Raw genomic sequence first — 13,787 nt, 5'->3', positions numbered from 1 at the left:
CTCTGCTCTGTTCTCCTCCTGCCCGTTCCTGCCACCACGTGCTCCTCCACCTCCTAGGGTGCACGCATGCCGACTCTTCTACATTTAAATGGCCCAGTGCACCAATAATTGGTGCTTAGCAGAACTACTCCCCATTTAGTTCCAGCACTTCCTTCGGCTTGCTGCCGAATCGTTGTGCCTTAGTTGCAAAGAGAAAGCATATATTTGAGTTTTGTCTTGCCGTGTATCTGATCCCTTGCTATAAATACTGACCTTGCTCCTGTGCTGCCTGCCTTCTGACCCACTGCTACATGACCTGACCTTGCTTCATTGCAGCCTGTCCTGACCTCCTGCCTGTCCTGACTACGTCTGTGTCTCATCCTTCCTGTGCCATGTTATACCTCGGCTGCCTGTGGGGATGTGTTATATCAGGGGTAGCGACATGTGTGGCGCCTGCCGCAGCAAGTCCATCCCACCTTGCGGCAGGCTCTGGTGAAAACCAGTGGCACCTTAGACTCCGCTCCCTGGTACGGCCCAAGCCATCTTCCTCAACAGGTCAGTAGATCCACCTAACCACAGCCGTTACAGTAAGATCTGGCCATGGATCCCGCTGGGGTGCCTCTGCGTGATGTCTTGGATGTTTCCATCGTCGTGGCTCAACAGCCACAACAGTTGGCACGTCAGGCTCAACAGTTGAACCAGCTATCAGCCATGAGGCAACAACTTCTTGCCGCTCAGCAGCAACAACAGCAACAGCAGCCGCAACCAGCTCCAGTGTCTCCACCAGTGCCAGCAGCTTTTTCCGGGCCAAAGCTTCATTTATCCTTACCTTCGAAATATGAGGGAGATCCGAAGCTGTGTAGATGCTTCGTGACTCTGTGCTTTATGCATTTGGAGCTCATGGCTGATCAGTTTCCTATGGAGCGAGCTAAAGTGGCCTTTGTGGTCAGTCTACTGTCCGGTAAAGCCCTGGCCTGGGCTACTCCTCTCTAGGATCGTAATGATCCAGTGTCTTCAAACCTGCAGGCCTTTCTCTCAGAATTCCACAATGCCTTTGAAGAACCCGCAAGGGCCTCCTCGGCCGAGACGGCACTTCTGAACCTCTGCCAAGGGAATTCCTCTGTTGGTGACTATGCGGTTCAATTCTTCACTCTTGCCTCTAAACCTGCTTAGGACGATGAGGCATTGTGTGTTACATTTAAAAAAGGACTGTCTTGTAGGATCAAGAATGCTCTCGCTGCTCATGATTCTCTGTCTACCCTGAGTGAGCATATCCATTTGGCCACTTAAATTGATGTGCGTTTTGCTGAGAGGCAGCAAGAACTTCACCTGGAAAGAGAACCTGTCCAAAAACGGGGATTTTCTCGTCTGGTACCCGTGTTTCAATGTCCACCTCTACGTTTCCTTTTCCTCCTGTGAAGAGGCAATGTGGGTGGATCAGTCTCACTTAACGCAGCTGGAAAGATCCCGTCAACGCAATGAGAATTTGTGCCTATATTGTGCTAGTCCGGAGCACTTTCTCAAAGACTGTTCTATAACATCCTGAATGTAGAGGAAACGCTCGCACCTAGGACACGTGGGAGAGGCGTCCCTGGGTGTGAATACTACTTCTCCTTATTTGACCATGTCGGTTCTTGTTTATACTCCTGCTAAGACATCTTTCTCTGCTTCTGCCTTTTTGGTCTCTGGTTCCGCTGGAGATTTTATTGCTGCCTCCCTGGTCCATAAACATCATCATCAAAGATTGAGTTCTATGTGCTTCCTCATTCCTCATTGTACTTCAGAGCTTCTTCTCGGTCTTCTCAGGCTTCAACTTCACACTCCACTTCTCGACTGGAAATCTGGTGAGGTCACCTGCTGGGAACCTTTTTCCCAAAATCACTGTCTTTGGTCTATCAAGCCTAAGTCTGTCTCTTCACCTTCTTCTATGCCAGGCCTGCCTCTTCCATATAAAGATTATACAGACGTATTCTGCGAAAAGCAGGCCTCTTCGACCACATCATCCCTACAACTGTCCTTTTGACTTACAGCCTGGGTCCATGCCTCCCCGTGGAAGAATCTATCCATTGTCTGTTTCTGAGACACAAGCCATGGCAAAATATATCCAAGAGAACCTCCAAAAGGGCTTTATCCGAAAGTCCTCATCTCCTGCCAGAGCTGGAATCTTCTTTGTTGGGAAGAAGGATGGTTCTCTCCGCCCTTGTATAGACTGCAGGGGTCTAAACAAGATTTATCTAAAATTGCTACCCTTTGCCTTTGATTTCTGAACTTTTTGATTGTTTATGGGGAGCCAGAATCTTCTCTAAACTGGATCTGAGGGGAGCATACAATCTTATTTGAATTCATGAAGCTGACGAATGGAAGAAAGCCTTTAACACCCGAGACAGCCATTTTGAGTACGTAGTCATTCCTTTTAGTCTCTGCGACGCCACCGCTGTCTTTCAAGAATTCGTTAATGACATCTTGAGATCTGTTGTACACCTGTGTAGTTGTCTACCTGGATGATATTCAGATTTTCTCTCCCAACTTGTAGGCTCATCATTTCCATGTCCGTCTGGTTCTTTAGCGTCTCCGGGAGACTCATCTGTATGCCAAGGTTGAGAAATGCCTCTTTGAGAGAACAAGTCTTCCATTTCTTGGATACATAGTCTCCCTCCAAGGTCTACAGATCCTGCCAAGCTTTCTGCAGTATTGGGCTGGCCACGCCCTTCTGGTCTACGGACTATTCAACAATTTTTGGGATTTTCCAATTACTACCATCAATTCATTCCACACTTTTCTTCCTTGGTTGGCCCAATTGTGGCCCTCACCAAAAAGAACTGCAACCCAGAAAACTGGTCACCTGAGGCTGAGGAGGCCTTCATTTGGTTAAAAGCTACCTTCGCTTTAGCACCTGTTCTCTCAAGACCTGACCCTGAAAACCCGATCCTTTTGGAGGTAGACGCATCTTTCATAGGAGCTGGCGCAGTTTTAGCTCAGAAAACCTCCAAGGGCAAGAATATGACCTTTTTCTCCAAGTCCTTTTCACCTGCGGAGAGCAATTACTCTATTGGCGATCGGGAACTCCTTGCTAAAGAATGGCATCATCTTTTGGAGGGTCCCACACATACAGTCAGCATCTTTACAGATCACATGAACCTTTTGTATGTTCAGTCAGCTCAACGTTTGAATCCTTGCCAGGCAAGATGGTCGCTCTCCTTCTCCAGATTCAATATTTTTATTCATTTCCACCCTGCCGACAAGAATATTAGAGCCGATGCACTCTCCAGTTCCTCAGATGTGGTTGGACAGGATTCCACTCCTCGTCATATTATTCCACCTGAGTGTTTGGTTCCTGTAGCACCTGCAGTCCTCCAGCAAGCTCCAACTGGAAGATCCTTCGTACCACCTCTATTGAGACGCAGAGTGCTGAGCTGGGATCAATCTTCCTTGGTAGCTGGCCATTCTGGAGTGCGGAAGTCTTTTCAATTAAGCTCTTGGCATTATTGGTGGCTCACCCTCAAATGAGAAATCACAGACTTTGTCAGTTCCTGTGCTTGAGACAAGACTCCTCGGCGGCAGAAACCTGCTGGCCATCTACAGCCTCTTTCTATTCCGGACACTCCTTGGTCGCAAATCGCTATGCATTTTATCACAGATCACCCCTCATCCTACAACAATACAGTCATCTGGGTGGTGGTCGATCAGTTTTCCAAGATGGCTAATTTTATTCCATTACCTGGTTTACCATCTGCTCTGCAACTGGCCAAACACTTCCTTCAGCATATCTTCCGCTTACATGGCCTCCCGTCTCACATTGTCTCGGATCGTGGGGTGAAATTTGTCTCTAAGTTCTGGTGACCTTTATGCTCTCGTCTAAAAATCAAGTTGGATTTTTCATCTTACTATCACCCTCAATCCAATGGGCAAGTCGAGAGAGTAAATCAAGTTGTGGGAGAATTTATTTGTCACTTCATTTTGGCCCAACAGGACGACTGGGTCAATCTTTTACCCTGGGGCGAAATTATCCTAAAATCATAGAGACTCTGAGGCCACAAAGTCTTCTCCATTTTTTGTCATCTACGGTCCTCATCCTCGCCCTCCTCTTCCTCTTCCAGTCAACTCGGGCATACCAGCTGTTGAAGAACTAGTTTGAGATTTCACGTCCATCTGGCAACAGACTCAGCACTCCCTGCTTCAAGCCTCCTCCCATATGAAATTCCAAGCGGATAAGAAAAGAAGACCCCTTCCATCCTTCCCTCCCGGTGATAAGGTCTGGTTATCCTCCAAATTTATCTGTTTCAAGATTCCTAGCTACAAGTTGGGCCATCATTTCCTGGGTCCATTTCAGGTTATACAAAGGATTACTCTGGTCTCCTATAAACTTCATCTGCCTTCTTCTCTTCGCATTCCGAATTCTTTCCATGTCTCCCTTCTCAAGCCAGTTGTGATCAATCGGTTCTCTCAAAATAATTTTGTTTCCACTCCTGTTTCTGGGTCTTCTGATGTCTACGAGGTCAAAGAGATCTTAGCTTCGAAAACTGTAAAAGCGAGACGTTATTTTTTGGTGGACTGGAGAGGATTCGGTCCGGAGGAGAGATCTTGGGAGCCGGAGGAGAATATCGCAGACCGTGACTTACTTCGGAACTTTTTAAGACCCAAAAAGAGGGGGAGACTAAAGGGGGTGGGGTACTGTCACGGCCTGCCCTCCAGTTGGGCACTCCGGCCAGGAGCGCTCTCTCTTGTCCCCCTCTGTTCTTGAGAATGCCGCTGATGTGCCCACATGCAAACCCCGGATTGCAGCTCACCTTATGCTGCCTCCTCCGGCCTTTTCCCTCTGTTCATTGCGGGGCGCGTTCGCTCGCGAGCCCCTCTCTGTTCTCCTCCTGCCCGTTCCTGCTGTCGCATATGTCCCCGCCTCCTAGGGCGCGTGTGCCGACTCTTCTAAATTTAAAGGGCCAGTGCACCAATAATTGGTGCTCAGCAGAAACAGTCCCTATTTAGTTCCTGCACTTCCTGCGGCTCGCAGCCAGATCTTTGTGCCCTAGTAGCCAAGAGAAAGTGTATATTTGTGTCTAATCTTGCCGTGTATCTGATCCCTTGCTACGAATACTGACCTTGCTTCATTGCCGCCTGTCCTGACCTCCTGCCTGTCCTGAGTACATCTGTGTCTCATCCTTCCTGTACCACGTTATACCTCAGCTGCCTGCGTGGACGAGTCGTGTCAGAAGTAGTGACCTGGGTGCCGCCTGCCACAGCAGGTCCATCCCGCTTTGCGGCAAGCTCTAGTGAAAACCAGTGGCACCTTAAACTCCGCTCCCTGGTATGGCCCAAGCCATCTTCCTCAACAGGTCAGTGGATCCACCTAACCACAGCCGACACAGGGACCCTGTCTCCTTCAATGGGTGGAGCAATCCCTTGGTGGGAGAGAGATCAATCTGAAACTAATTGTATTTTCCAACAGCTGAAGGCACCCTGATTGAAAAACACAAGTATTTTGAATGAGTGCAGATCATTTATGTTTCAATGGGTGGGGTGGCTGAAGTGTGGGAGGGAGGAAAAGGGAATTATGGGATTTGTAGGCAAAGAAAAGATTCAAACAGGAAGTACCAGTTCTCAAAAAGCTAGCCACAATGTTATGGTAATCTCACAACACAGCCATTTAGCAATGGCAAAGACAAGTGCAGATCCTTCTTAAGCATGTCCATTACTGTCTGGCAGGTATGTACCAAAATCACCTTATGGTGGATAACCCCTTTAAGCAGCCATTTTAGAGATAGCAGGTTTTAGCTGAAGATCTCTGTGAGGGACAGAAATCTGTGAACAACACAGGTAGGAGAAGGACCACCCCACTGCTGTTTTCAAATGTAGTATACTTAAACACAATAACTGTAAGTAAAACAGAAAAGAGTGTTCTGCCTCTGTCATATCAGTGCAAAACCTGTTTCATAGAAGTTTTTGTTTTGTGGTACACTAATTGTTATAAAAAGCAGTAAATGAAGAGTTTTATATCACATTTGCACACAGTGGCCCTGATTTACTAAGAGTGGAGTGTTTATTCCTAGAAAACAAGTTTCTTTAACAAACACCACATTGGTAAACAGTCCCTTGTTACAAATCACTCCATTTTTTTTATTTTCACTCGTCCTCTTGGCTATCGGTTATTCTGTGAGCCAAACTCATGCTTTTTCAGGAGTGATTATGAAAGTACTCTGAGTAATTTTTGCTTTTTGTCTGGAAAGCGCCCATTTTTTGGTTAGCCACTCCCATTTTCATATATTTTTTTTTTGTTTATTTTTTAAACACTCCGAGTGTTTTCAAAAGTGTAGGTTGTGCGGTGTAAAATGTGGGCGCAGAATTAATTGCACGGATGGTGCGACAAAAATTTAGGCACATAAACCGAGAAAAAAAGTCGGTTGGACTTTAGTAAATCAGGGCCAGTCTGTTTCATTGCAAGTTATGTGTCAGATTTTTGTGGTATACAAATTGCTGTACAAAAGCAGTGTATACAGGGTTTTAAGTCACTTTGGGTCAATGACCCAAAATAGGAAAATATTTTGACGGCTTATAAATCAAAGTCTTTGCTTCTTCACTGTCCAGGAGCAAAACCTGTTGCTACTCCTCAAAATAGATATTTTTTAGATCACTTGTAAAAAGGCACAGCTTCTTCTGATACCTGTGGGTAAAAACACTATTAGGCATCTGCCAACAAAAGGAATCATTTTAGTATATTTCGAGCATAAAAAACCTGATAAGCTGTTAGTTACCACCAAATACCATCCATTTACTCATAGCCATATGTATTTTGCCTTAAAGGGGTACTCTGGTGGAAAACAATTTTTTAAATCAACTCGTGTCAAAAAGTTAGGCAGATTTGTGAATTACTTCTGTTAAAAAATCTACATCCTTCCAGTACTTATCAGCTGCTGTATGTTCCACAGGAAATTCTTTCCAGTCTGACAACAGTGCTCTCTGCTGACACCTCTGCCGTAACAGGAACTGTCCAGAGGGGGAGTAAATCCCCATAGTAAAACCTATCCTGTTCTGGACAGTTCCTGACATGGACAGAGGTGTCAGCAGAGAGCACTGTGGTCAGACAGAAAAAAAATAAAAAAAATAAAAGAACGTCCTGTAGAGCAAACAGCATCTGATAAGTACTGGAAGGATTAAGATTTTTAAATAGAAGTAATTTACAAATATGTTTAAAGGAGTACTCTGACGCAACCTGTTTATGGGGGAAATGAAGCATTAATAAAAGTTATATCACATTATAATATACTCACGTTGTCCATGTCGGCTTCTTCCCGGACTTCTCCTCGCTTTTCCATCTGGCCGGAAGCTGGGTCCTTTGATGACGCTTGACCGCGTCTTCTTCACGATCCGGCGCCATCTTCGCCCGGTGACTCATCGCTCCCATGAGTCACTGCGGGCTGTGCCGGCCTCCCAGCCTGGAGTCGGCTACTCCCCCAAAGTTAATTTATTCTGCGCATGCGCAGTACTACGCAAATAGCGTAGGGCTAATGCTAGGCTCCTATCACTGCCTACGTTAGCCCTACGCTATTTGCGTAGTGCTGCGGCATTCTTGTGACACCGTTAGTGCAGTGTTTCCCAACCAGGGTGCCTCCAGCTGTAGCAAAACTACAACTCCCAGCATGCCCGGACAGTCTTCGGCTGTCCAGGCATACTGGGAGTTGTAGTTTTGCAACAGCTGGAGGCACCCTGGTTGGGAAACACTGCGCTAGTGGGCACATGGATCAGTGGGCTAGTGGGCACATGGATGGGTGGAACATTGGGCTAGTGGGCACATGGAGAGGGCTGATGAGCTGGGAGAGGGAGGAAATAACCACAAGGGAAGGAGCTGTGGGCGTCACTTTATTATAATTTATTATAATTTATAATAATTTATTGTAATTTATTATAATTTCCTGGGGTGGGAGAGAGGAGGGGGAGAGAGCAGCAGCTAACAGGAAGCTGTCGCAAGAAGTCATGGGAAATGTAGTCTTTATGACATGGCTGCTTACTGCTACAGGTGGCAATTACAAGAGAATGGCTGGGCCAAATTTGACAAATGAGGTATCGTTGGAAAGGTCTGTGAAAGAGAGGTAAACTTTTTTTTTAAGTACCAGCGCTCCGGAGTACTCCTTTAACTTTCTGGCACCAGTTGATTTAAAAAAAATGCTTTTCACCAGAGTACCCCTTTAACTTTGACATTAACTGTGCATTAAAAACTGTTAAAAAGTACTTAGATGTACTTCTAGATGACCTAGCAGTGGTATACAGAGTGTTTATGGCTTTTGAACAGTGTTATACATGAGTTTTAGGACTACTGAGAAAGTTCATGTTCGGACGGTACCTGCTGAGCCGAACTTTAAAATGTTCACTCATATGACTCAAGCTTACCCCTAATTCACAACATTTATGGACACGCACGCAGCACATACTTATGTATACAGTATATGCACACAGAGGTCCGAGGAGATGGACTTTTATTGATTAGATATTGATGGCCAGTTCTTATATTAGTCTGGTACATTCACAGGAAATTGAAAATATGGCTCTCATACCATCAGATCAGAGGTTTTTATTGTTAATCAATGTCAACTTCTTCTTTTTCCAACAGAATTAAAGACTTTTATTCTCTCCCGCATGGCAGCAGATACTAAAAACAATATCCTTGTGTTCTTTAAGAAGCACAATTTTCCTTTTATCACAACTCGTCCCCAAGCTGTTAAAGGTAGTTTATACTTGACCGATGAGATCGATCACTTAGCTGGAGGTCCACACCATGTCCTCGCCATCACATTTGGTCAACACTTCCGACCTCTACCAATCCAGCTCTTCATCAGGAGGGTTATGAATATACACAGAGCTGTGGAAAGACTCCTCTTAAGGAGTCCAGATACCAAGGTCATCATCAAGGCTGAGAACACCCGAGAAATCCATATGGATGCCGAGAGATTCAGTGACTTTCATGGCTACATCCAAAACATGATTGTAAAGGAAGTCTTCAAAGATCTTCATGTTGCTTTTGTTGATGCATGGGACATGACAATTGCCTTCAATTCATATCGTGCCCATCCATTAGAATTTATAGTCAGGAACCAGATAAATATGTTTTTGTCATATATATGTTCCTAAAGAGGTGCCCCGCCCCTAGACATCTTATCCCCTCTCCAAAGGAGAGGGGATAAGATGTCTGATCACGAGGGTTCCGCCACTGATTGATCTCCCGGCTGCACCTGGTGTTCGTTTAGAGCGTCAAGTGCAGCGTGGAGGCTCTTTACATCACTGCCACGCCCCCCCAATGCAAGTCTATGAGAGGGGATGTGACGGCCGCCATGCCCCCTCCCATCGACTTGTATTGAGGGGGCATGGCCGTGACGTCACGAGCAAACTTTGCTCCATGCCGGATGACTGGCTATGTGGGGCAGAGGCTTGTGACGTTAGGGTCATGCCCCGCTCGTGATGTCATGGCAATGCCCCCTCATTGCAAGTCTATCATGCCTGAGGAAGCGAATTCTCTGCGAAATGCGTTGCCTTGTGGGTAATAAAATTCCCTTACCATATCCTGGTCTCATCGCCCCCTTTTCATCCCACCGTGTGCTTGGAGGAGGAATCATTGTTCATGTGACTTATATACATGCTCAGCTTTTAGCGCAAGGCCTTGCTTGCCAATCTTGCACCTGTGCCATTCATACAAGTAGCGGCGCATGCATGGTGAGTGTCTAAGGCCAGTGCCCACAACAGTGGATCCTTACTGTATTCTCACCACTATTTGTACCCAAAGCGCAGGGTGAGATTTGCAGATAGGGCTTAGAGTTGGACACTGAGCCCTGAACATCTGTCAAGGAGGGAAAGTGAAGGGGCGAGGGATTAAGGAGGTATACCAGCCTGCAGCGCTTGAGAGGCTTGGGGTGTCTCTTTGATACCTGGCTACGGACAGACTACGCTATAAGTTTTGGAAGCATTGATAGCTTTAACAAATCTTCCATTAATTTAAAGGAGTAGTGTTGTGAAAGACAACTTATCCCCTATCCAAAGCATAGGGGATAAGTTTTAGATCGCGGGGGTCCGACCGTTGGGACCCCCACGATCTTCTGAACGGGGCCCCGGCAGTCTGCTGGAAGGGGGGCGTACCGACCCCCACATGGAGCAGCGACCAACATGCCCCCTCCGTGTATCCAATAGAGATACATTGAGGGGGCGTGGCGGCCGCGGCTTCCTGAGGGGGTCGGAACAGCCGCTTCCGGCAGACTGCTGAGGCCCCATTCAGGAGATCGTGGGGGGTCCCAGTGGTCGGACCCCGACAACCTATAACTTATCCCCTATCCTTTGGATAGAGCATAAGTTATTTTACACTGCACTTCTCCTTTGATTTCACTAACACCTATACAAAAGTGTCTACAGTTTGTGACATGACCCAGGGGTGACAGTTTCCTTTTTATCAGGTTAGATATCATTAAAAGCAGGTTATCTGCAGGAAGCCATTTTTTTGGTGGCACCATCTAAAAGGGATGCTGTCAGGCCCAGGCCTGAATATTAAATCATATATGTGTACTGTATTATCCAGGACATGAGTGAGGGGTCATTCAGACGGTGTATCCTTTGTTTTTGTGTATTGCAGTCAATTGAGGCCTGTCTGCTGTTTTCTTCTTTTTGAAGTCCGGAGTTTTCTTTGAAGTAGCAGGATGTAAGGGGTCTCTGGTCCCATATATGAGATAAGAGATCCCCCCCCCCACACCTGGTGGGACCAGAGGGGAGGGGGGAATGGAGTCCCTCCAAAAAGGAGATATATAATATGTAACAATGCTAGAGTCAGTTGTTAAGATCTGTGCCCCAAGCTGACAAGACCATCCTAAGAGCAGCTGGAGACCCACTCTCATGGACTGCTATAATATCATGCTGTAAGAACTTCATTTTTGCTTTCTGAACTTGCTAAACTCTTTTATATATTTTTGTAGCTGTATGTCATTTGTTTCTGTATTTTTAGATAGTCAGCACTGTGATACCTTTAATCAGATTAAATGTTTAATTAATCAGCTCTGGTATTTGATCTCTAAATATAGGAGCTCACCTTTCTGAAGGCAGCTCGGGTGAAACACGTTTATCTAAGGGTTAATTTGGTGACTTGCTGGGACAAGTAGTGGATACCCAGAGGTCTGGCGACTTTAACCCTTGCACCATCACACTCTCTCTAGCGTCTCAGCTGGACCGATAGGGTGTCATCGTGACAACTGGTGGCAGCGTCGGGACATATTTAGAGATTTTTAGTGCTTGCTGGATTTTACCTGTAGGGAAATCTTAGCACTAAAAAGAAATTGCATACATCTTCTTGTGTGTAAATTCCAAAGACAGAGCTCAGTGCTGGTTTAAAAGACATACCAAAAGAGTGCAAGACAGTTCTGTCCTCCCCATCTCCTGTTTTACCTCCTCTGTCTCATCTCGGAAATATGGAGGCATATCGCAAGCAGTCCAAGCCTGCACTGGAGCTAATGTGCCAAGAAAAGGACATCCCTACTGCAGGAAAGAAAAAGGACCAACTTATTGCTGATCTTGTGGAGTATGATGCCCATGCAGAAGTGCTGAGTGACATGAGACAAAGTCCTACAGCTGGAACTGCCATCCAAGGACTGATATCTCCTGGGGAATACAACATTTCTCCCCATCAGGACAGTACTCCACATGAGGCCTTGGACTCTTATATGCGGACTGCCTTACAACACCTTGGGAATGTGGATGCCAATATGAAACTCCAACTGCTTCTCCAGTACCAAACTGCTGAGAGAGAGGCACAGATACGAGCTGCAGAGAGAGAGGCCCAGGCACGAGCAGCAGAAAGAGAGGCGGCAGAAAGAGAGGCCCAGCGAAGGCATGAACTGGGGGTTCTGAGGCTGAGAGGGGATGCTTCATCTGCACGCAGTGATGTGCAGGGTCAAGGAGACCACAAACCCCGCTTGGAACATTTTCCCATGTTGGAGAAAGATGGTGATCTGAATGTGTTACTGAGGGGATTTGAAAAGGTTTGCCGGCAGTTCCATCTACCTAAAGAACAGTGGGGACGATATCTAACCCCACGGTTGCGAGGGAAAGCTCTGGATGTGTTTGCTTCGCTTCCCTCTGAGAGTGACCAGGACTATAAGGCAATAAAATCTGCCCTGCTAAAAAGTTTTAATCTGACTCCAGAGACTTATCGGAAAAAGTTTCGGACTTTGCAACAAAGTGCCACAGAAAGCTGCACTGAACATGCAGGTCAGCTAAGGACTGCATTCAGGCTATGGACTGGGGGCCTACAAGTCACTACCTATGAGGCCCTGGAGGACTTGATGGTCCTGGATCAGGTTCTCCAAACACGGAGCTTTGAAGCAAGAGAGTGGATATTGGACCGCAAGCCCAAGACAGCAACGGAAGTAGCAGAACTTGGAGATGACTTCGCCAACAACCGGGCACCAACAGCAAAGCGTGGATCTGCACAAGCCGGAGTAAGTACCTGGAGGGGAGCCACACACCCACAGATCACCACCAGCAGCACCAAGCCAGCCGGAAAGTTCTTGCCATCAGCACCAAGAGCAACAAGAGCCACATTGGGTCAGGGGGACACCCGCCGATGTTACAGATGCAACAATATTGGGCACCTGAGTGCCACTTGTCCCAACAAAAAGAATTCTCCACCAGTAGCTGGAGGACACACAGCCGTTCTTCTGGTGTCCGGAGCGGTGGAGAAAAGAGCGGATAACCTGCAGAGTGTAACTGTGCGTGACCGGGTGACAGTGGGTTTGCGAGATTCTGGAGCCTCCTTTACCTTGGTGCGGCCTGAAGTGGTGGATACAGAAGACATCATCCCTGGAAGAACCATGGCTTTAAAAGGAATTGGAGGTGTGCGGCCTGCTGTGCCCATGGCCCGTGTGTACCTGGATTGGGGTACAGGCAAAGGTTTGCAGGAGGTGGGGGTCTCTGAGGACATCCCTGTTAATGTTCTGCTGGGGAATTTGGGTCGGATGCTCTGTCATTATGCTCCAGAGGACACTACCTGCACACCGGATGGGCTAGGAGAGAGACCTGTTCATTCTGAGATACTGTGCGAGACCTTGGAAACTGGGAGGGGGTGCAGGGGATTGATAATTGTTTACCTGTGACTGAACCAGTAATGTTTTCCAAAAGTGGAATGGGGTGTATTGTAAAATGTGGTGATAATGCATTGCCAATGCCAAAACCTAGTGGAGATGGGCTAGGGGGAGGGGTTGGTGTGCCCCTGGTGACATTTAAGGATGAGGGATCAGCAGTGAGCTTTGTGTCCCAATCCTGTGAGCCTAAGAAGGATGAGGGATCAGCAGTGAGCTTTATGTCCCAATCATGTGAGCCTAAGAAGGATTAGGGATCAGCAGTGAGCTTTATGTCCCAATCCTGTGAGCCTGAGAAGGATGAGGGATCAGCAGTGAGCGATATGTCCCAATTCTGTGAGCCTAAGTAGGAGGAGGGAAATGAGCATTTCCGGGAAGCTCTGCGCAGTGACCCTTCCCTTGGGATCTGAGACAACGTGCTGAACATACAGATGTTGACACAGATGGGCATCGGGTATATTGGGAAAATGATATCTTGTACTGGGATTCCCTTTCCAAAGGCATGCTAGGGGCCCAGGAGAGAGAAAGGCAGCTTAATCATGTACTAGGCCCCTTCAGTGCCATCTTTGCCTGGGAATGCATCAAGAAGAGAGAGGAGTAAAGGAGACAGGTCTATCAGCCTGGAAAGGCAAGATCTCCCTGTCCCTATCTAAAGGGGGAGGTGTCAGGCCCAGGCCTGAGTATTAAATCATATATATGTATTATAATTGT

The 13,787-nt window shown here is 46.9% G+C and overlaps 1 protein-coding gene across 1 annotated transcript in view; it reads left to right on the top strand.

Annotated features, from left to right (window-relative positions):
- Positions 1–9,601, top strand: part of LOC130296263 (NXPE family member 4-like) — a 56,635-nt gene extending 47,034 nt beyond the window's left edge. The window contains exon 6 of the mRNA XM_056547654.1: positions 8,579–9,601. Coding sequence (XP_056403629.1) covers positions 8,579–9,096 — 518 coding nt within the window. The 3' untranslated portion in view covers positions 9,097–9,601. The remainder of the gene's footprint in view (positions 1–8,578) is intronic.
- The last annotated feature ends 4,186 nt before the right edge of the window (positions 9,602–13,787 follow it).

The sequence above is a fragment of the Hyla sarda genome, chromosome 12 (assembly GCF_029499605.1).
Source record: "Hyla sarda isolate aHylSar1 chromosome 12, aHylSar1.hap1, whole genome shotgun sequence".
NCBI lineage: Eukaryota > Metazoa > Chordata > Amphibia > Anura > Hylidae > Hyla > Hyla sarda.
Note: the sequence above shows the minus strand (reverse complement) of the source record. Positions and strands in the feature narration are given on the sequence as shown.